The 22,412-nt window shown below is 32.2% G+C and overlaps 1 protein-coding gene across 7 annotated transcripts in view; it reads right to left on the bottom strand.

Annotated features, from left to right (window-relative positions):
• The window catches only part of LOC106467511 (tensin-like), a 43,013-nt gene extending 26,665 nt beyond the window's left edge, over positions 1-16,348 (bottom strand). For 2 of the 7 annotated variants that reach the window (XM_022395707.1, XM_022395710.1), the window contains exons 1-9: positions 16,290-16,348; positions 15,580-15,663; positions 14,834-14,946; positions 14,275-14,335; positions 10,548-10,750; positions 10,248-10,313; positions 9,975-10,088; positions 6,710-6,742; positions 5,238-5,477 (exon numbers count right to left, since the gene is read on the bottom strand). In XM_022395707.1, coding sequence (XP_022251415.1) covers positions 5,238-5,477; positions 6,710-6,742; positions 9,975-10,088; positions 10,248-10,313; positions 10,548-10,750; positions 14,275-14,335; positions 14,834-14,946; positions 15,580-15,663; positions 16,290-16,339 — 964 coding nt within the window. In that variant the 5' untranslated portion in view covers positions 16,340-16,348. The remainder of the gene's footprint in view (positions 1-5,237; positions 5,478-6,709; positions 6,743-9,974; positions 10,089-10,247; positions 10,314-10,547; positions 10,751-14,274; positions 14,336-14,833; positions 14,947-15,579; positions 15,664-16,289) is intronic. The other 5 variants (XM_022395708.1, XM_022395706.1, XM_013927869.2 and 2 more) reach the window with 5 other exon arrangements.
• Between the last annotated feature and the right edge of the window lie 6,064 nt (positions 16,349-22,412).

Here is a 22,412-nt window from a genome sequence, read left to right as displayed (position 1 = left end):
TTTTTTTTTTTTTTTTACTTTTCATTACCCAGTTGTTTCTATAATTGATTAACGTTGAAATTATGGCTTAAACATGTTCATGACATTGAAACATACCAGTTCTTTTTATATTCAATTACAGATGAGTTGTTTTTTAAACGGTAAAAGAAAAGTATGATATACTTTATTCTTTTTTTTCCAGCAAAGTCACGAAGGCTTGAGACAAGCCCACACACGAAGACCGGTGAGTACATATTTTACATCTAATTACGGCTATACTATCTTTGGTTCATTACAATCGATCATTTCCCAACAGTGTAACACATATTTTCGATTTCTTTGTTTCAGATATTCGGCTTCAGGGGCTGCCTGCTCTAAGCCATCCATAAGTTTGATCTCTGTACTTAAACTTAATTGAGTAGTAAAATCATATAAATAATTCTAGAAGATACCATTATATGATTTATTTCCTCTTTATGTAACCATCATCAAACTTGTTATTCTAAGGTGAGCATTGTGGGAAAAAAAAATTCAGCCTTTCTATTTCTTATATGAGTATTTTTCGGTGCTATTTACAAAGTTTAAATAAGCAGTTTACACTCGTTATTCTGTTATATATTGATGAAAATATCGAACAAATGTAGAATATTCGTTTTTTCAGGTTTATTTTAAAAATTTTTTATGTATTTTATGTCCAGAGGAGCCCGGGCACAAGATCGTTAGAACATCATAGAAATCCTAAAGAAACTGAAAGGCCTCCCAGTTTCATGATGGACATAACATACATTACAGAACGAATTATCGGTATGTCTGTGATATAACGTTTTATATATAGTTACCCTCCAAAAAGGAAATGATAACAAAACATTTACTGTTTGCTGCATTGTATCGTATTTCTGTTTGTTGTTTACGTATTGTGGATAATACGCTAGAATAGAGTTTTAAGTTTTATTGAGTGAAGTGTAAGTGAAAATTGCACTGATTCAGATGTGATAAAACTTGTAACTAATGAAAACCTAGTTTTTAAACAGACTGGTATGTGTATTCTGTAATAATCTGGCTTACAGCATAACTGTTTTCCGTGTGTTTGGTGTACACGTCATGTACACGTGTTTGTGTTACATTTGATGCAAGGTAACTGAAACAGTACATCTAACAACCCACCCATTTTACATCTTGTAACTAAAATTTTTATATTAAGCTATTAATTTGAATAAAATACAGTTTCAAATATATTGATAAGAATTCGTACGTATATTTAAACAATGTTGTTTGCTTTAGGGCAAAGATGCTCTATGGATTACCTGCGCCGTGCCCACCTTGCGGAATCGAGCCCCGAATTATAGCGTTATAAATCATGAACTTATCACTGAGTCAACGGAAGACTATCTAAATAATAAAGACTTTTGAGGAACATAGAAGATTAATCCTAAAATAATCAAATCATTAACTAATTTCCCATTTCTGAATACAAATAAGTTGTACAAGCTAAATTTAATTGCGCTGTAATTTGATTTCACAATTTTAATGTATTAGAGTGTTTAATCTTATCCTTAATATATGTAAACAAAGTGTTTTAAACTTCTGTTTTAACATCTTTACAACAGTTCTTACTTTTCCTGAATCGGGAACTGATCCAACATACAGACATAACCTGAAAGAAGTGGCTCGAATGCTACGCACAAAACATGGAAATAAATATACGGTAAGTTAGATTAAACAGTTAAGAAAATATGACTTTTTTATTATAAATAGCACTCAAGTACACCCATGAACATGTCACGTGAGACGCAAATGATAATACTTTTACAATGTTCACATAAAAAATGGATAATTGCCATATGTGTAAAACTTAAAATACTGACTGTATAATTCATATGAAATATGCAAGTTCACACACTGACATAGCCTATATTATTGTATGAGCATAGCTTCAAGATATTGTTTGAACTGTAATAGATGGAAAACTAAAAAACAGGGGTTTGTCAATATAATGGTTTTATAGGATAAACACTAGTTACACTGTTGGGTTCTATAAAGCAGCAAAAATGGTGTTACTTTTTATAAGAATACATCCTGGTTCACAACTGGGTATTATATTACAACATAAATGTATTATGTTCTATAACATCAGTTTTCAGTCTTTAGTCCTTGGATTTCATTCAGGTGGTGGATGGAAAGGTTGTATGATTGCAGAAATGAAGTGGTAGCATAGTGTATTGATCCTATTGTGGTTTGCCAAGATAAGAAAACATGGGTAGTTCATGAACAACAAAGTTGAAGAACCAGTTTATATAAGAATGCACTCTGGTTATATTACCATTTATTATGTGGCAGCAAAAATATGTCATATAAGAGGAAATTCTGGTTACACTTTTGGGTGCTATAAAGAAGCAAAAAGGTTTTATGTACCACAATAACAAATTCTAGATACACTGTAAGAACAAATACTGGTTACACTGCTGGTTCTTATCAAATAAAAATATTACATTTTATAAGAACAAATGTGGTTATATTGGTTTTTATTAAACAGAAGGTTTTACATTTTATAACAACAAACACTGATTAAACTGCAGCTTTTTATTAAAAAAAAAACTGATACATTTTATAAGAACAAATACTGGTTGCATTGTTGGTTTTCATTAAACAAAAGAACGTGAAACATAAGAGCCTGAAACAAAAATAACATTGCTTTATAAAACCAAAATTACTTTATCGATAAAAATAAAATGAGTTTTGTTTAATTTGCATAAACTCACATTTATTTCTGATTTTATTGATACCATTTAACAAAGCTGTTCAGATCAACTGAGAGAAAAAACTCCTAACAAAGCTTGATAGCTTTGGATGACACATTTCATTGAATCTGGTAAGGAAGACATCATGTACATTTTCATATATAAGCTGAAGATATATTGTACTTTTTTTGGAGAAGCAGTAAATACCTTATAACTTCCGAATGTGCTTAGATTTGATGTGTCATTTTATTATTTAATTTTTCAGGTTTTCAATCTCTCTGAGAGGAGACATGATCTGTCAAAACTGAATGCACAGGTAAATATTCTCTTGAATATAGACACATTCCTTGTTTTTAAAATGCTTAAAATTAATAAAACATTGCACAAAGAACATATTGTGGCATCTTGCAGTGAATGTTAATGATCTAATTAATCAAATGTGTACAGGCTTGATCTATCGAACTGATCCCATATTTGAAAAGAAATATTGACTATAATTACGAATTTACTATGTATATTTAAACAAAATATGGCATGCTTTTAGTAAAATGTACAAGTTTGTTTTACACAAACAAATATGATGAGTTACAAAGGTGCTTGTACTCAAGATATATTTGTGAATTGACATCATCAGTCTGACTAAGACTGTGAAAAGTCAAGAGTGCAAGGTGATGTTTATGAGAAGAATGAAAATACTTTTGTCCATCTTACAGTTTGCATATTGCACTTGCATAACATCTAGAACCTCCAAAATGCATGTGTACAGTCATATTCAGCATCCCACTATACTGTAAGTGGTATTTACTCTCCTCTACCACTAATTGTCACTAAATCAGCAATTTAGGGTAAAACGAATTGTTGATAACTCTGACATCAAATACATAATACTATGTTGAATGGCATTCTGTAAAATGTCATTGCTTGTACACTTTGACTCCCACCCATGCCCATAGAGTTAAGGAAATATAAAACCTTATTTAGTTAAAAAAACTGTTGCCGTTCATTAAACAAAATATTCTGTAATACCTAAACTATCCTTCAATTTATCATATAGAAGATACAAATTTGGAGTTTAAATATGTTTATGTGTATATATATATAGATTTATTCTAAACTTTATACTACCACACTATGATATTTTTCAGGTTCGTGATTTTGGTTGGCCAGCTCACTTGGCTCCTCCATTAGAAAGACTGTGCAGCATTTGTAAATCATTGGATTCATGGCTTACTAGTGACTTACAGCACATTGCTGTCTTACATTCAAAAGTGAGTTGACAATTTATTTTTTCTGACAATTTTAGCTAAATAAATCTTCATCCTCTAAACAGTGATATCCAATATACTGTAGCTGTAGTCTAGCATGGTATATAAAATTTTACAGTTTAGTCTGTCAGTAGTGATATCCAATATACTGGTTCCCTAATAAGCTGTAGTCTCACATGGTATATAACAGTTTTACAGTTTAGTCTCTCAACAGTGATATCCAATATACTGTAGTCTATATACTGTAGCTGTAGTCTAGCATGGTATATAACAGTTTTACAGTTTAGTCTCTCAACAGTGATATCCAATATACTGTAGTCTATATACTGTAGCTGTAGTCTAGCATGGTATATAACAGTTTTACAGTTTAGTCTGTCAGTAAGCTGTAGTCTAGCATGGTATATAACAGTTTTACAGTTTAGTCTGTCAGTAGTGATATCCAATATACTGGTTCCCTAATAAGCTGTAAGTGAGTTTAAGAAAAAGCTTGATAAGTACATGAATGATAAGAGCTAGTTTTAAGATTTTTTTTAATTATTTTAATTTAGTTTAGAGGATGGAACAGCTAAGATGGACCAATAGGTTCCATGTTGTACTAAAACATTATGTTATGTTAATATGTTTTAAATGCTTGTTGTAGAGAAAAAAATGACAACTACTGTGTACGAAATTACAGTTTAAGAGTATTATGGAAAAAAACGTGCAGTTAACTTGTTTTTAAAAATACTCCATCAGAAAGTTTCTTAGTTTAATATAGGTTCTTTTGTTCATATACACACTTATCCTGTTTCATTGAGAAATAACGTTTAAGGATATCAGTCTTTCTAACTAGATCTACCTCTTGGTGTTTTACCAAACTATTTGTATTAAATCTACAAATATAAGAATACCAAACCAAATTTCTTAATCCTTTTCGTGGTAAAAATGATGTAAAGTGTACATATACAAAGTATGTATACAATGTATAGATTTATATCTATAACAATTTGTGACACTTGTGTATCAGATATAACATGAAAAATAATATTTACATCATGGGTACAAAAATTGTCTTATCATTTTTTTGTTTTGAGTTTTAAGACAATTAATTGAGATCTGAATATCAGAAACAAAGTTACATCTTCTAACAAACTACCAACTGTACAAGGTGAAAATGGACTATAACAGACTACATACCTATTGTACTTGATGAGGATGGACCATAAGAGACATATCTACTCTACTTGGTGAGAATAGACTACAACAGACTACCTACCTACTGTGTTTGGTGAGGGTGGACCATTAACTCCATTGGTTTGACCAGGCAGAAGACAGTGAAAAGTTGATTGTCCTTGTGCCCCTGAAGAGCTTGAGATTCCAGAATCCATGCTAATTGTGTGGGGTCCTTCAAGATCACCCAGTTCATCAGTGGTTTGAGACTGATCCAAAGAGCCATGGGGTTTCTTACTGACTGTAGCATAGAGACTGCCATCCAGAGGGCCTTCTGTGTGAGGAACTGCCAAGTGTGAACATACAGTTTGGTGGTTATAGATGTTAGTGTCAGAAAACCAGCAGCAGAGTGCAAATTGCAGTTATATTACAGATCAGGTTAGCTGGAAGTTAGGCATGCATGTATTCAACTTTTAAATATGAAGAGTGTATTAAGTTACCAATGAATTCAGTATTTATGAAACCAATTTAGTACCACAATAAAGTAACTGATGCTTGTAGATAGTTCTAAGAGAAATGCTATCAATAAGTACAAAAAAGATAATTCAACTTATTGTTTTTCCACTACCCCACTACATGCCCACATTTGCTATGTCATGCCTTATTTTCACACAGTTTCAATAAACTATGTTGAAATTCATGACTGTAAATGTGCTTGTTAACATATTTTGTGGTTTGAAACTTGAAAAGAAAATATCTCATTTCAAACATTAATTCCTTCTCTTTATTACATTACAAATGAAGCCACCACACAGAATCCTAGACCTTGTAAAGGTGTTGGTCATAGTGTTCTCAGACATGCTTATGATTTTAGATATGGCATAGCTTCATCCCTGTTTCTCAGTGTAATCCCAATCTACAATTTTTTAATACCAGATAAAACTCTAACCACTCCTATCTTTTTTTATCACAAGTGAAATCCACTTCTCTATCACACTAGTGATTTCAAGTATATATAATCCCACCCACTATCACCTTTGTAATCACAGATTAAGCTCTTCCACTACCACGTTTTTGATCCCAAGTGACACTTTACATCATTATTGCACTATTGATTCCAGATATTATCTCACTCACTACCATCAGTTGAATCCAAGATAAAATTCACCCACCACCACCCAGTCTATTCTATTATTATCTTGATAATTCCACAAAGAAATCCACTCTATTGTTCTCATACATTACAATGATGGAACTGTTTTTTGTTTTTTCTTAATATTTTATATAGGAGTGAAAGCTTGGGATTCTAGTACTAAAGGATCAAGACATTTTTCATAATGTCACTTGTTCTAAAACTAAAAACCTGACTCATTTAAGAGATCTCTTTCATGCAAGAAAAATACACAAGAAATATAGATTGCAAATTATATTAAAAAAATCATGGTGTGTTCATTTGGGCAACATATGTATCAAACAAATAGCAAGCTAGGCATGCAGTAGTCCCAACCACCAAACCAAGCATTAAGCACAAAAAAGTATCAAAGGTTAATAATATCTTTGAAAATATATATACATTACCTTTATTCAGTTCTGCTTCTAAAGTTTCCAAACCTACAATAAAAAAGATAAAACAAAAGATATTATTAGTTCCAGAACATTTAAATCTTTTTAAATATTTAACATCTCTGGAAATTATCATTACTGGATAAATTCCACTAAATATATTACTATTAATTATATTCTAGCTGTTACTCTATTAAAGGAAAATGATTTGACCAAATCTTGTCATTTGTTTTTGTATGACTTTTTCTTAGTATCTGTACTTTTTTTCAGAATATAACAAATATTTTTTTCAAACTAATAGCATCTATCTAATCTTTAATCTGTAGAGTTGTTCAAAGTTCTAAGAAATAGTAATGGTGACTAGTGACTACAAAAAATTTTAAGAAATATTTACTATGTAGTCACATTATCATGATTGAAGTTGAATTACCTTTCAAAGCAGGAATAAAATATGGTTAATTTCCAGAATAAGATACTATAGCATTATTTTGTGCCTCTAGAGTGATAATGAAATTAGTTATTTAACTGAGAACTAATCTGATTGATCTAACTTGATTGAACTACATAGCAAAGTACCAATGAGCATTATCACTACTGCTGTAGCTGCATATTTAAAAGGGATAGAGTATTAAAGAGGGGGGAGGAGTGGCTTTATATGTAAAATGTGAATTACATACTGTTGAAGTTGAGGATATCAAAGATAATAGCAAGGAGATTGAATCCATTTTGGTTTCTATTAGCGGATATAAAGTAAAAAGGCTTTCAGTGGGAATTTGTTACAGATCACCAAATGATACTGATGAAATTAATGAGAAACTTTACAATGAGATTAAGATTTCAGCTGTTAATGAAGTCATAATTATGGGTGATATTAATTTCAGGCATATAGAATGGGAAATGCTGGAGTCAAACCAAGTAGGAGAAACTTTTTGGAAACTGTTTAAGATGGCTTTCTTCACCAAATAGTCAAGGAACCTACTAGAAATAATGCTATTTTAGATTTATTGTTAACTTCAAATACAGATTGATCGACAGGGTGGAAATTGGGGAACGTCTGGATGCAAGTGATCATTGCTCTATTAGGTTCAATGTTTTGCTGCATATGGAGATAAGGAATAATGAAATTTTGGTTACAAATTTCAAAAAGCAAATTTTGAAGGGATGTGACAAGAATTATCTTTTGTGAATTGGGCAGCTGAATTATTTGGAGACACTGATCAGATGTGGAAAATGTTTAAAGATAAATTTTTAAATATTCATTGTAAACATATTTCTTATAGAAAGAAAAGGGTAGCTGCAAGTAAAAAATCAGGTTAGTTCACAAAGAGTACAAGAGATAAAATTAAAGAAAAGCATCATAAATTTAAGAAATTTAAATTGACTGGTACAACAGGAGATTTAGAAGATCAAGAAATTAGTGAAACAGGAAATTAGGACATCAAGAAGGGTGAATGAGAAAAGGTTGGCTGAAAATGTAAAAAGTAACAGTAAGGATTTTTTTAAATACACTAAGAGTAAGCAAAATGTTAGGATGGGGGGGGGGGGGGTAGGACCCTTGAAGGATGATAAAGAAAGGCTTGTATCTGATGATTATGAGATGGCTGGGTTATTAAACTATGCTTTTTTCTTCGGTTTTAACTAATGAAGTTTTAAGCAGTATTCTACATCTTGAACAGTTGATAGATGGAAACAAGATCAAACAAGATGACTGCATTAATTCTGAGCTGGTTAAGAAAAAATTGGGAAGTTTAAAGAATGATAAGGCTCCTGGGCCAGATAATATTTCTCCAAGGGTTTTAAAGGAGGTTAAAGATTGGAAATATGAGCCACTTGCTACTATTTTTTGGGGGCAGGTACCAGAGGATTGGAAGTTAACTAATGTAACTCCTCTTTTCAAGGGAGGTGATAAAAACTGTACAGTAATTATAGATCCAGTAGTCTTACATCAGTTGTGGGAAAAGTTTTGGAAAGTCTGATAAAAGATGCTTTGCAAAGTCATTTAACAAAGTTTAGAGATTTTAATGGATAGTCAACATGGTTTCACTAAGGAAATATCTTGATTACAAATCTTTTGATATTCTTTGAAGAGGTTACTACTTATGTAGATGAGGATAAGAGTGTAGATTTGGTGTATCTAGATTTTCAGAAAGCATTTGACAAGGTGCCAGATAAAAATCTAGTAAAAAAAATTATCTTTATAGGTGTGGGGGGATAAGTTAGCAAATTGGATAGAAGAGTGGCTGGAGGGAAGAAAGCAGAGGGTTGTTACAAATAGAGTTCAGTCAAACTTTATTAATGTCACAAGTGGGGTACCTCAGGGCTCCATCTTAGGACCTTTGCTCTTTTGGATTTAAATAAATAACATAGATGAAGAAATAGTCAATAAATTGCTAACATTTGCAAATGATATTAAGGTCTTTGGTGTTGCTAACTATGAAAATGATGCTGCTGCTTTACAAATGGATTTAGATCATTTAGTGAGTTGGGCAAATAAATGGCAGATGGGTTTTAATAATAATAAATGGAAGATAATGCATGTGGGTTATCATAATTTGAATTATAAGTATAATTTGGATGGCAATAACCTTAACAGTGTTATAAAGGAAAGGGATCTTGGTGTAATAGTCGATTGGTCTCTAAAGCCATCCAAGCAGTGTGTCGTTGCTAGTGGTAGGGCAAATAGGATTTTAGGTTGTTTCTACAGAACTACTAAATACAAGTCTAAAGAGGTTATAATTTCATTGTACAGGTTGCTGGTTAGGCCACATTTGGAATATTGTGTTCAGTCTTGGGTTCCTTACCTTAGTAAAGACATTGAATTGTTGGAAAGGGTTCAGAGAAGGGTTACTAGAATGGTGCCTGGGATGGAAGGGTTGTCATAAGAGTTAGGGAGGATCTGATTGAGGTGTTTGAGATTGTAAAAGGAATTTATAGTGTTGATGCATCATCTTCTTTCATATTTAACAGTGAGAATAGTAGGACTAGGAGACACAAATGTAAATTTTGGCAAGGTAGGAGTCATCTTCAGCTAAGATAGTTTTATTTTTCTAAGAGGGTGGTTGGCCTTTGAAATGGGTTGCCTTCGGATGTTGTGGAGGCAATAAATTTAAGTAAGTTTAAGAAAAAGCTTGATAAGGGCTGGATTTAAGATTTAAAAAAAAATACATATATATATATATTAATAGTTTTAGTTTAGTTTAGAGGATGGAACAGTTAAGATGGACCAATAAGTCTAATGTTGTCCAAAAACGTTGTATTTCACTACTTATTATATACTTATTACCATGTACTGAATCTGTTGGAGCAAGGTAGAAATTCTCATAGGAATCCCATCTGACTACAGGGTCCCCGGTGTTATCCACAGGCATCATAGCATCTTTTATTGAACCATTTCCTAGCAAGAAACCAAATAGAAATGTTTGACTTAAAAATCTCTTTCAGTCAACTGACTACAAATATATTACATAGATATATAACAATTAACAAAAGCAAAAGATATACAATCAGACGAAAAGCTTATTTACTTGAGACTGCTGTTAGAAGAGTAGCATACCTCTGTAATTGTCTGGACTATAAGAAAACTGGAATTCTACTCTTCCTTCTTCATGAAAGCGGGAATCTAGAAGACAAATGCAAAGCTAAATTATACCCAAAAGTTTTAAGTGTAGAAAAAATTGGATATATAACTAGTTAAAAATCCAAAGTTAATTACACTTTAACTTTCAATATTAGACAAAATTATGGGAGGAAAAAACAAATATATATATATATATACATATTTATGATGTATTTTCATTTAGATTTACTTCTGTGGGCCAACCCCTATCCTTTCTGTGATTTCTTTACTACTCACCTGTTGAAGCTTCATCCAAACCATCCTTTCTGAAAACAAGAGTGTCACTGTCCAAAGTGCAAGTATGAAATTGAACCTTGAAAACAACAGACCTCCCAGAGGAACGTTGCTTCTTGTGGTAACACTTTACAAGTATGTCTCCTCTTAAGGGTAGGCTGGGGTCAAGAGTTAAAATCACACGCTTGGCCCGTTCAGTGGCAGTACTGTGAAAAAATTAGATACTGGTTACAAAATTATTGTACACACTTTACCTTTAAGGGATAGAAGTCTTTTCAAAAAAAAACATATGAAATTAGATCTTACAAAATATATATATTCACAGTTTTTATGTATAGTTAAGTAAGTAAGCTTGATGACAAATAAAATATATCTATAAATATATCAGTATTTTAAAATCTGGTTCCTAGTAGCAGTGACTGTTTCATGTCTAATGTACAAATTATGTTTATCAAAAGGTCCAAAATTCCTTGTAGATGAATGACATTTTAAAATTCTTGATAGAATCCACATATTTTTAGAAACAAATTTCAATTTGTATGGAGTTGTCCACATCACCAAATTATAGACTGGATAGATATTGGTAAAAGCAGACTTCTTAGGACATTTTGGCATAAATACAGGTAACATACCTTATTTGGTCAATTTGGGTGTGCTGGATATGAAGGTCTATGTTACCAATCAAGAAAATGATGTTTAAGGAAAGAAAATGCATAAAGTAAAGTAACCAGCAAACATTATTTAAATGCAATTAATTAGTGTTGAGATACTGTTTGTTATTTTGTATATAGGCATATATGGTACAAATGACAGAAAATCACATCCTTAACGCCTTCTTCTATACTATATACACCCACTTTTATTCCAGCTGTACATTTTTGCATAAAGAGACTTCAATATTAGCAAATTAAGAGAAATGAGATGATACAAGATGAGTACTATATGCAGTAAGATTCTACAGTTTTGGTATAAATGAGTACTATATGCAGTAAGATTCTACAGTTTTGGTATTAGAAATGAGTACTATATGCAGTAAGATTCTACAGTTTTGGTATAAATGAGTACTATATGCAGTAAGATTCTACAGTTTTGGTGTTAGAAATGAGTACTATATGCAGTAAGATTCTACAGTTTTGGTATTAGAAATGAGTACTATATACAGTAAGATTCTACAGTTTTGGTGTTAGAAATGAGTACTATATGCAGTAAGATTCTACAGTTTTGGTATTAGAAATGAGTACTATATGCAGTAAGATTCTACAGTTTTGGTGTTAGAAATGAGTACTATATGCAGTAAGATTCTACAGTTTTGGTATTAGAACATCAGTCATCTTGTATGTATGAGAAATTTCTAACATTTAACAACACACACACACACACATATTTCAAGTATAATAGATGACATTTGCTAAACGATACTTTAGGTCTTATTTACTACAGTGTTGCATATATTTACTTGGATGGTATATATACTGTACACAGTCAAATATTTAATTAGAAGTTGTCCAGGTATCTACTCAGAATGTAAATTACATGAACATAGTGTTGAGAGTATTTGATTACAACTAATTTTCAGCAATGATCTTCTTCACTAACTCTGGGAGCTGGCAAAACGAGTCTTTGAATGAGAGCCTGTCTAACTTCTATAGTAACACAAAGTTTTTGAAATCAGTACCCTAAACTTGAACAGAAAAGTTAAATTACCAACTTCTACCTTAAAAAGTTGCTAATATTATTATGTAAAATGTTTTTTTGGCATTTACCATCCAGTCTATTAAGCTTTAAAACATCCACAAGTAAAAGTTGGATTTGAGATGATCAGTTCAGTATTGTAGCTTGCCATTTTTTATCAATAACATAACTTTTTGTTTTCAACCAGTAGCATCCGATTTATATTGGTAGCATAGCTTCCTCATTTATATCAGTAATGAAGCTTCATGTTGTCAATTGGTATCATAGTTTTCTATTTTATATTGTTAATGTAGGTTTGTGGTAGTTTGAGTTGTTAAAAAGTGCCTTACTAATGAGTGCTATTGGGTTATCCCTTTAGTTCACTTAGTATAGCTTTCATAAGGTGTGCGAGAAGCTGGTTTGAATCAGAGATGAGAAAGTAATAAGAAAATTGAAATTATCACAGCTCTATGTTTTTAGTCAGTAGCATAGCTTCCTGTTTGATATAAGTAGTGTAGTTTCCTGTTTTATATCAGTAGCATACCTACCTTCCTATTTATTATCAGTATCATAGCTTCAGGAATTTAGCTTATTGTGTTCATTATTAGAATGACTTCCTATTTACCATCATTAGTGTAGCTTTCTATTTTTATTCCAAGATGAAAAACAGTGGTCAAGATCTGTTTTTATTTTACAAACATCATTAAATATATTGCCCTGAAATTTTTGAAAAACACATTTTATGGTTTAACAGTAAAAGTGTTAGTTTTATAAAACATAATCCAGTTAGTTGAACTTTAGTACAGAGATTGAGCATGTTGTAGTAAAATGATTTTGGAACCTCACCACATCATTACATCCCATGTCACTATATCTGGTCATGCTTTACCTGATGACTGTGCATTTGGCAATAGTCCTGTAGCATAGTTGTGGTTGCAAAAGTATCTGTCATTAGGCTTTTACATTTAAAAGATACCCCTCCTCCCTACAGTTTTATATAAATAACCCATCTAGTGTATGAGAATGACAATTTCCAAGCTCCCACTTCAACAGTGCAATTGAACTGAAATTCATTGGTGCTACATCTGAAGATTTGACCAGTATATTGTCGTATAAGATAAGATGAATGCCCATTTCATTCTCCAGCTGCTTGAGGTATGTGACAGTTGAATTGACATGTCATGGAAGAAATTTGCATACATGTGACTTGTGTTGCTTTTCCATACAGAGAACCTTCTTGATATGTTGTGTACTGTTGTTTGGGATGCATGGGTGTTTTTTTGCCACTGACCTTTGTGTTTGTAGATTTTCATTTGTCACAAAATGCCACACTTTGTTTACCACAGCTGGGGTACAACTTGTTACATGTTTCATTTCGATTGGTTCTAGTGCCCCAGGTTAGTCCACATTCCTATGTTTTCTAGTGCCATTAAGTATAAGGAATATCCCTGTCTTAGAACTTCTAAATCTCCAATCTGAACATATCTATATGATCTGAGTGTATGAACATTTTGCATCAGAAAAAAATTATCATTATACCCTTCCACAAAGCGATCAATTTTCAATGGCATCACATTACGTACAAAGTGCCAACTAATGTCAAAATTTAGATCTTATACATGCCATTCCACCACTACTTTATACTGGCTGTGGTTCAACATTTTAATATTATGTTCTCAACCTTCTGTTCTTTCCTGAACAATTCAAAAGGTTTTTACTGTTTTGAAAAAAAAAAAGAGACTTAGATCATTTAATTCAGTCATCTGAAAATAACTGTTCGATGTATTATTGTTTTTATATATGTGGAAGAAAAGAACACGCACACAAATAGAAATAAAATGTTTTAAAAATATAAAAGTTTCTTGGTCTTAAAACATCATGCAATAACTCATCTTCAGGTCACCCTTATCAAATTAATTTGCTAACTTTTTTATACCTCTTTTAAATGCATCCCTTAAGAAAAAAATGTATAAAATGAATACTTAAGAAAATAAATTTTTAGCTGCAGATTTGTTACGACAGGTAAAAAAAAATCATTTTTTAATTATATAACACTTACTACACTCCTGAAGTGTAGACTGCTTGCATGCCTTGGTAGATCTTGATGAAAGGTTTGCATCCTACAGGATGGCAAAATGTAATACAGTGTTAACCAGATTATGAACATTTGTATTTATTATATCAGAAGTTCACATTAAGCCTCAAGTTTTTTATGGATCAAATATTATTGAACATATTAATCAAATCAAATTATTTATTTGAAATGTGAACAGGACTTAATGTAACATATGTATTTCAAGAAAACACTATTCAAAACTAATGGAAAACTCTTGATTATTTTATTTATCTGATTTCCATAGTTTAAGTCTTCCAAGAAAAGTTTTTTATTCTTTATTTTCCATTATTTTATAAATAATTTTATTCTTTACATTGATCAGCTATTACAGCTGCCTTTTCTCTAGTCTATCATTTCAAAAATGTGCTGATAGCCCTTTATGTAGTTTTGTGTGAAAATCTGAAAAACCAAATACCATTTAAAGATTATTCATTATGAGTTCACTTTACATATCAAAAACATGTAACACAGTTTAGATGATACAAGTGAATATTGAACCTACCTCCTTTGAAGTCAAAATTTGGAATACCATGAACAATAATATGATGAAGATACAAAGGACTGTTGTTCATCTTAATTGCTCCAGACAGAAGGCCAGCAAAGTAGTGTACGTACCTACAACCAGACAAAAAATAATGGGATTTTTATTATATTATTATAATTGAATGCTAGTATGGCCATATATCACTACCATTTCACAACTTCACTAATCTCCTAAGACTTGAAGCTGTAAACAAAAGTGAAGAACCCTGTAGTTCATAAATATTTGATAATTTTAATCATTGTCAGAAGAACTATCACAGGGAAAGTCGTATTAAAATTAGAATTTCAATGACTTCTCTTCTTAGTGAAACATTAAAAGCCCAGAGCTGAGGATGAGGACTGTTTTATTCATTAGAGGTACATGGCTGATGTCTTGATGCTCACTTATTATTTAGTACATTACCATACATCACACAAGACCACAACTAATATTTAAACTTCTCAGTTCTTAGCTGTAATTATACTAAAAGGCAGTCTTAGGTTGTGACAGAAAAATTATATAAGATTCTGAATTTTAATGAGTCTTAGTGTGCAAATTTTTATATTAAAAACTACCAGAATAGTATTATTCAGATATGTTTTTCCTTAAACCAATAATGGATGTATTCTTTACTACAGAAACCTCAACTACTCAAACGACACTTGTGGATCAAGAACTGTTTTTAAGTTGATACATATACAACTTCAGCTAAAATCGTAGCTTACCTTCTCTGTGAAGGATGCATTCCTATCGATAGTTTGTCATCATAGAATCTCTTCATAGCAAATCTATCTAGAGCTTGGTCAGCACTAAAAATTTACAAATAGAAATGCAAGTTTTAATTCATAAAAATTAGTAATTAATTCATTAACTTTTCAGGTAATTATTTCATTCACATGTCTAATCTAGAATGCACTAACTTATTTCTATACTGTATTGACGTATAGCTAAGAATTAAGTTACATCTTTTACAGGTCAAATCCCATCTTTCTGTATTTTACTGTTGTACACCCAGATGTTCCATTACATCCTTTATGGATGAAGCAAAACTTCTGTATTATCCTGATGTATGAACCAGGACATGGTTAACATTAATGAGTAGCCTACAACTGCTTTCTCTCTCTTTTTTCAGTCTTCTAGCTAATCTAATTTTTACCAAGCTCTAATCCAACAGCACGTTTATAGCTGATAGTGGGGATTTGAACTCTCAGAACCATTGGAACAAAAGGTGAAAATGCTAGCCATTAGCTAGATGTTCTTGTTAATGGTGACTTTACATGTTACATTTATTGTTTTTCTACAATGACAACAATTTTTGGGAACTGTATAAGTAAATAATCCATTCCCAACCTTCCACATTGTATTGATGCATGCACTAAACATTCTATTACATTTTTTTTTCAAAGATCACAAAGCATTAGTTAAAACCATTTACCTGGCACATATGTTGCTATAGTGCATATAAGATGCTACAACCACCCCCATTCTTCCTTTGTCTCCCTGCAGAAAAAAGTACACTTATTTGATTTTCAAGAGAGTTAAACATTGTAATGTACAAAAATTAATCCTTGTGACAGAGAAAAAATATCTTGCAATTCTAGTTGTATTGGTATTAACACAATTAACAAAACCTAAGACACTTCTTGAAGGTGGTTCTTCCTCCATCAATGGTAAAAGTAAGTTCAGTTCAGTATTGATATGTAGCTTTTAAACACTGTTTCACACTGTATCTCATAAATATGTAAATTTTAGCTATGTAGCTAAACTTGTATTATTTAAGAACGTGCAGAATTCTTTCAAACCATGTTAGACTACAGCTTATCATGGATTACATTTCTAGTTATACAACCATATTGGATATCACTGTTGAGAGATCAAACTGATATATATCATGTTATTCTACAGCTTATCATGGATTACACTTCTAGTTATGCAACCATATTGGATATCACTGTTGAGAGATCAAACTGATATATATCATGTTATTCTACAGCTTATCATGGAATACATTTCTTTCTATACAACCATATTGGATATCACTGTTGAGAGAACAACTTGTAAAACTTTTATATACCACATTAGTCTCTAACTTATCATGGAACATGTTTCTTGCTATACAACCATTGTGGATATCACTGTTGAGAGACTAAACTGTAAAACTGTTATATACCATGTGAGACTAAATTTACTGCCTCTACAACATCCGAAGGCAACCCATTCCAAAGGCCAACCACCCTATTTGAAAACTTAAAGTGTCTTAGCTGAAGATGACTCCTATCTTGCCAAAATTTATATTTGTGTCCCCTAGTCCTACTATTTTCACTGTTAAATATGAAAAAAAGATGATACATCAACACTATCAATTCCCTTTACAGTCTTAAACATCTCAATCAGATCCCCCTTAACTCTTCTTTTTTCAAGGGAAAACAATTTGAGATATTTAAGCCTCTCCTCGTATGACAACCCCTCTATCCCAGGTACCATTCTAGTAATCTTTCTCTGAACCCTTTCCAATAATTCAATGTCTTTCCTAAGGTAGGGAATCCAAGACTGAACACAATATTCCAAATGTGGTCTAACCAGTGACATGTACAATGAAATTACAATCTCTTTAGACTTATGTTCAATATTTCCGTACATACAACCTAAAATCCTATGTGCCTTACAACTAGCAACAGCACATTGCTTGGATGTCTTTAGAGACTGATTGACTATCACACCAAGATCTCTTTCCTTCATAACACTGTTAAGGTTATTCCCATTCAAATTATATTTATAATTCAAATTATGATAACCCACATGTATTATCTTGCATTTATTATAATTAAAATCTATCTGCCATTTATTTGCCCAACTCACTAAATGATCTAAATCCTTTTGTAAATCAGCAGCATCCTCTTCACAGCTAGCAACACCAAATACTTAACATTATTTGCAAATTTAAATAATTTATTGACTGTTCCTTCATCTATGTCATTGATTCAAATAAAAAATAGCAAAGGTCCTAAGACTGAGCCCTGAGGTACCCTACTTGTGACATTAATCCAGTTTGACTTAACTCCATTTGTAACAACCATCTGATTTCTTCCATCCAGCCACTCTTCTATCCAATTTGCTAACTTATCTCCCACGCTTATAAAGATAATTTTTTTACAACCCTTTTATGTTACACCTTGTCAAATGCTTTCTGATAATTCAAATACACCAAATCTACACCCTTACCCTCATCTACATAAGCAATAACATTTTCAAAGAATGTCAAAAGATTTGTAAGGCAAGATTTTCCCTTAATGAAACCATGTTGACTATCCAATAAAATTCTAAACTTTGTTAAATGACTTTGTAAAGCATCTTTGAACAGACTTTCCAAAACTTTTCCCACAACTGATGTAAGACTAATGGGTCTATAATTACTGGGACAATTTTTATTACCTCAAACTTATAACCTTTATCATCTTATAAATATGGTAAGTCTCTGTTTGTTACACAGCTAGAAGTGTTCAACAATGTCAGTCAGTCTGTGAGTTTGAGAAATTTGTGGTTTTGTGATTTTTTTGTATCTGCTCTGCTGATTTGCTCTAGTTGTTCTGTGACTTGTAATTTTGCATGTGGCTTGTTAATCACCTACGTGTTTCTCTCAAGTACTTTTGAAGGTTTATTATTTAGTTGTTAAAGGTGTATATAAGTAAATAGTTTGTATTGCATGTATTGTGTATCCGCCCCATTTCTACTATAAGTACTACAGTACCGGTGATACGATCAACCGAGTCTCTGAGTAAAAAGCACTTTTAAGTTGGAAGTTCATAAAAATAAAGAATATAAAAGCGTCTATGATTAGACTGAACTTGGTAAAAGGAAATAAGACTAACCGAATATATGTAGCTCTTAAGAGACTTGGGTTATGAATGACGTAGTGGTTATATTCCAAGATTGATAACCTGAATATTAACTGTACGTGACCCGTTGTCACCATAATTCACATCACACTTTAGGACCGCAAATTATAAGAGTGAGAGTCAAATCCCACTATTCAATCGGACAACGGCAGTCCAAGATTTGGTGGCGGGTGCTGTCGAACTAATTGCCTTCTTCCTAATTTATCAGTTTAAAATTCGAGAAAGTTATGCGTAGATATACTTAGCGTAGCTTTAAGCGAAATTCTGAAACAAACTTAACATATTTTTGTTTTTATATAATCACAAACTTGAAATGTTTAAAATATACAGTTTTTTATCGTTAATGATAGGACATCATGACTCCATCTGTTATAGTATAATTAATAAGCAGTGTAGGACATCATGACCCCATCTGTTATAGTATAACTAGTAAGCAGTGTAGGATATCATGACCCCAACTGTTATAGTATAATTAAAAAGTGGTGTAGGACATCATGACCCCAACTGTTATATTATTATTAATAAGTGGTGTAGGACATCATCACCCCATCTATCACAGCATCATTAATAAGTGGTGTAGGACATCATCACCCCATCTATCACAGCATCATTAATAAGTGGTGTAGGACATCATCACCCCAATTGTTTGAAGACCATTAATAAGTGGTGTAGGACATCATGACCCCAATTCTTTTATTATCATTAATAAGCGATGTAGAACATCATGAGCCCAACTGTTATAGTGTTATAACTGTTTTAAAGAGACAATTAGGGTCACCTTGAAGTTTTTGTAACATTCTGTTCTACCTTCTGTAAAGTCGAAGAAATATATAGAGGTGAGATTTTCCTGACATGTTTCAGGTTTTTCAAATTAGAACACACGTCCCTGGGCACCTGTAGACCAGATTCTCTCTTGTGTATTTCTTTCCGATCAACACTGCTGCAGAGAGTAACCTAGATATTTAGATATCAGAAGACGATAGCCTGTGATGAAGTAGGTCAGATCCTGGAAACCCTAGCAACGTCAGTTCACTGTTACCTTATGATAAAAAAAAACATTCCACTGAAGTCTCGTTATTTAACTGACATCTTATTCACAGCATCTGGAAAAGAACGTTTCAAAACTTTCCACCTTCTGAAGAAAGTGTAAAAAAGCTTGTAAATGACATAACACAAGATTTAAGGTACAGAGTTAAAAGTAGATGTTACATGTTAAAATTACTGTTGCACATTGATAAGAGTTTGCTTGTTTCGGGATTTTCTGCGAAGCTACACATTAATAAGGGAGACTTGCAGTAACAGTTGAAAATATTTTGCATAATAGGCTTCTCTTGTATATGTTAGCATGGCATTATCGCTCAAAAATCATAATGAAACTCCTATTGGTCAAAAGCAATTTTCAAAAAACAGTAGTTGTCCATTTCTATAGGTAATAATCTAAACAAATCTAATCACGTGTTCAGCCTTCTACATGTATTAAAGTACATGTATTACATGTAATCCAAAGTATTAAGCAAGTGCTGAAAAAACATTTCTTCTCATTTGTGAGTGACATTTTGTGAAGGCATTTTTTATTTGTTATTCTTAAAGCTTCTGAATCGCTCCAAAAATTGAGCCAGTAAAGTATCCAAAAAAAAACTAAACAAACTAGAATGTTAATGACTATTATTTAAAGAAAATGGTCATAATTTAGAAATATGTTGGGGCGAAGAGAAATCTAAATTTCTAACCACGCGTGGCTCTAAACCAAAATAATTTCCACGACGATTAGATCCATGTATGTTTTTTTTGCTTGTTGTTAGGTGTAAGGTAGTACAATGGGTTATCTTTGCTGTTCCCATGGCAGGGATCGAAACTTGAATTCTAGAGTTGGGGCTCTCAAACTTATCTGAACCATTAATGCATAAAAATGTATTAAAAACTTAGGTTTCGGACCCGAAAACAGCCCTTCATCAGACGTACAAAACAACATGTAACAGCCCTTCATCAGAAGTACAAAACAACATGTAACAGCTCTTCATCAGAAGCACAATACAACGTATCAGCTCGTCATCGGAAACACCAAACAAACAATGTGACAAATCTTCATCAGAAGTACAAAACAACATGTAACAGCTCTTCATCAGAAATACAAAACATCATGTAACAGCTCTTCATCAGAAGTACAAAACAGTGTGTCAACTCTTCATGAGAAGTACAAAACAATGTGACAACTCTTCATCAGAAACACAAAACAAACAATGTAACAGCTCTTCATCAGAAGTACAAAACAACATGTAACAGCTCTTCATGAGAACAGTGTGTTAACTCTTCATGAGAAGTACAAAACACTGTGACAACTCTTCATCAGAGACACAAAACAAACAATGTAACAGCTCTTCATGAGAAGAACAAAATGATGTGGCAACTCTTCATCAGTCTGAAAGCTAAAGTTTCATAGCATGTTATATATATTTATCAAATTTGAAACAGTTTATTAAATGTAAAGTGACATCATTATTCAATAACTAAACTATTAAATCCTATGATACATGGGGGAATCAGAAATTACAAAAACAAGACTGTCTGAACCTTTCTCAGGATGCTTCTCGATTCTTTCCCACAATATTTGTTATCATCATTTTAGCAAAATTAATAGAAAACAGGTCTAAACTGGAATAAGTAAGCAAACTCAGTGATAATCATAGAAATGCATATTCTTTCAATCCAGTTTTAAATGCCTTGATTTAAGGATATATAAATTACATATGTATGATTCAGCCGTGTCTTTTTTTCGGGGAATAACACACTTTTGACACACACACAAAAGTAATCAGCCCAATTCTTGCAACCAGTAGGCACGTTCTGTTTCTGTGTTTTCGAGCGTAAATGTGTGAAGAGGGTTTTAGAATATTAACAAATATATATAGATGCATCATACGGACTTACATCGCTAGAAACCGGGTTTCGATACCCGTGGTGGGAAGAGCACAGATAGCCCAATGTGTAGCTTTGTGCTTAACTTCAAAACAAACAAACAGATGCATCATATACACTAGGTTTGTTTCAATAACAAAAAAGAAAAACCTTCGAAACGTTGAAGCTACACTATTCGTATGAATATCTATGTTAGAAAAGTATAACCTTCGTCATCATAGGCACTCGTTCTTCGAGTTAAAAATGTGGACTTTTTCAACTCTCCGAATCATATGTATGCGCGTGTGTGTGAGAGAGGGAGAGATAGAGTGTGTGTGTTATATAGAGATAGAAGGTTTCCTTCTTTAACACCAAACACTGTGTTTCATTGCAAGGTCGCAATTCTTTAAAAAACCGGTTCAAATTAATCCTGTTTTCTCCTAAACTTTTTAACAAAGGTCATTATTATCATTATAATTATTATTTTTTGCATTAGACGTTAACCCACAGAAGGAAAGCCCACCTTATCATATTACTTTACATTGTCTTTCGTTTGTTCCTTACAACGGCGTAAGGAAATGTAGTAAAGTGTTCTTATAATGTTCTAGAAATGAAATCTTACATTAATGGAAATAGTACTGTAGTATAGTTTACTTATATTGACTTTTAAAATTGAGGTTAATGGTCAATAGGTGGCTACCTAAACGAAAAATAAACAATTTGTTTGTTTGTTTTGAATTTCCCGCAAAGCTACATGAGGGCTGTCT

The sequence above is a fragment of the Limulus polyphemus genome, unplaced genomic scaffold (assembly GCF_000517525.1).
Source record: "Limulus polyphemus unplaced genomic scaffold, Limulus_polyphemus-2.1.2 Scaffold2640, whole genome shotgun sequence".
NCBI lineage: Eukaryota > Metazoa > Arthropoda > Merostomata > Xiphosura > Limulidae > Limulus > Limulus polyphemus.
This window is presented reverse-complemented; position numbering and strand designations above follow the sequence as displayed.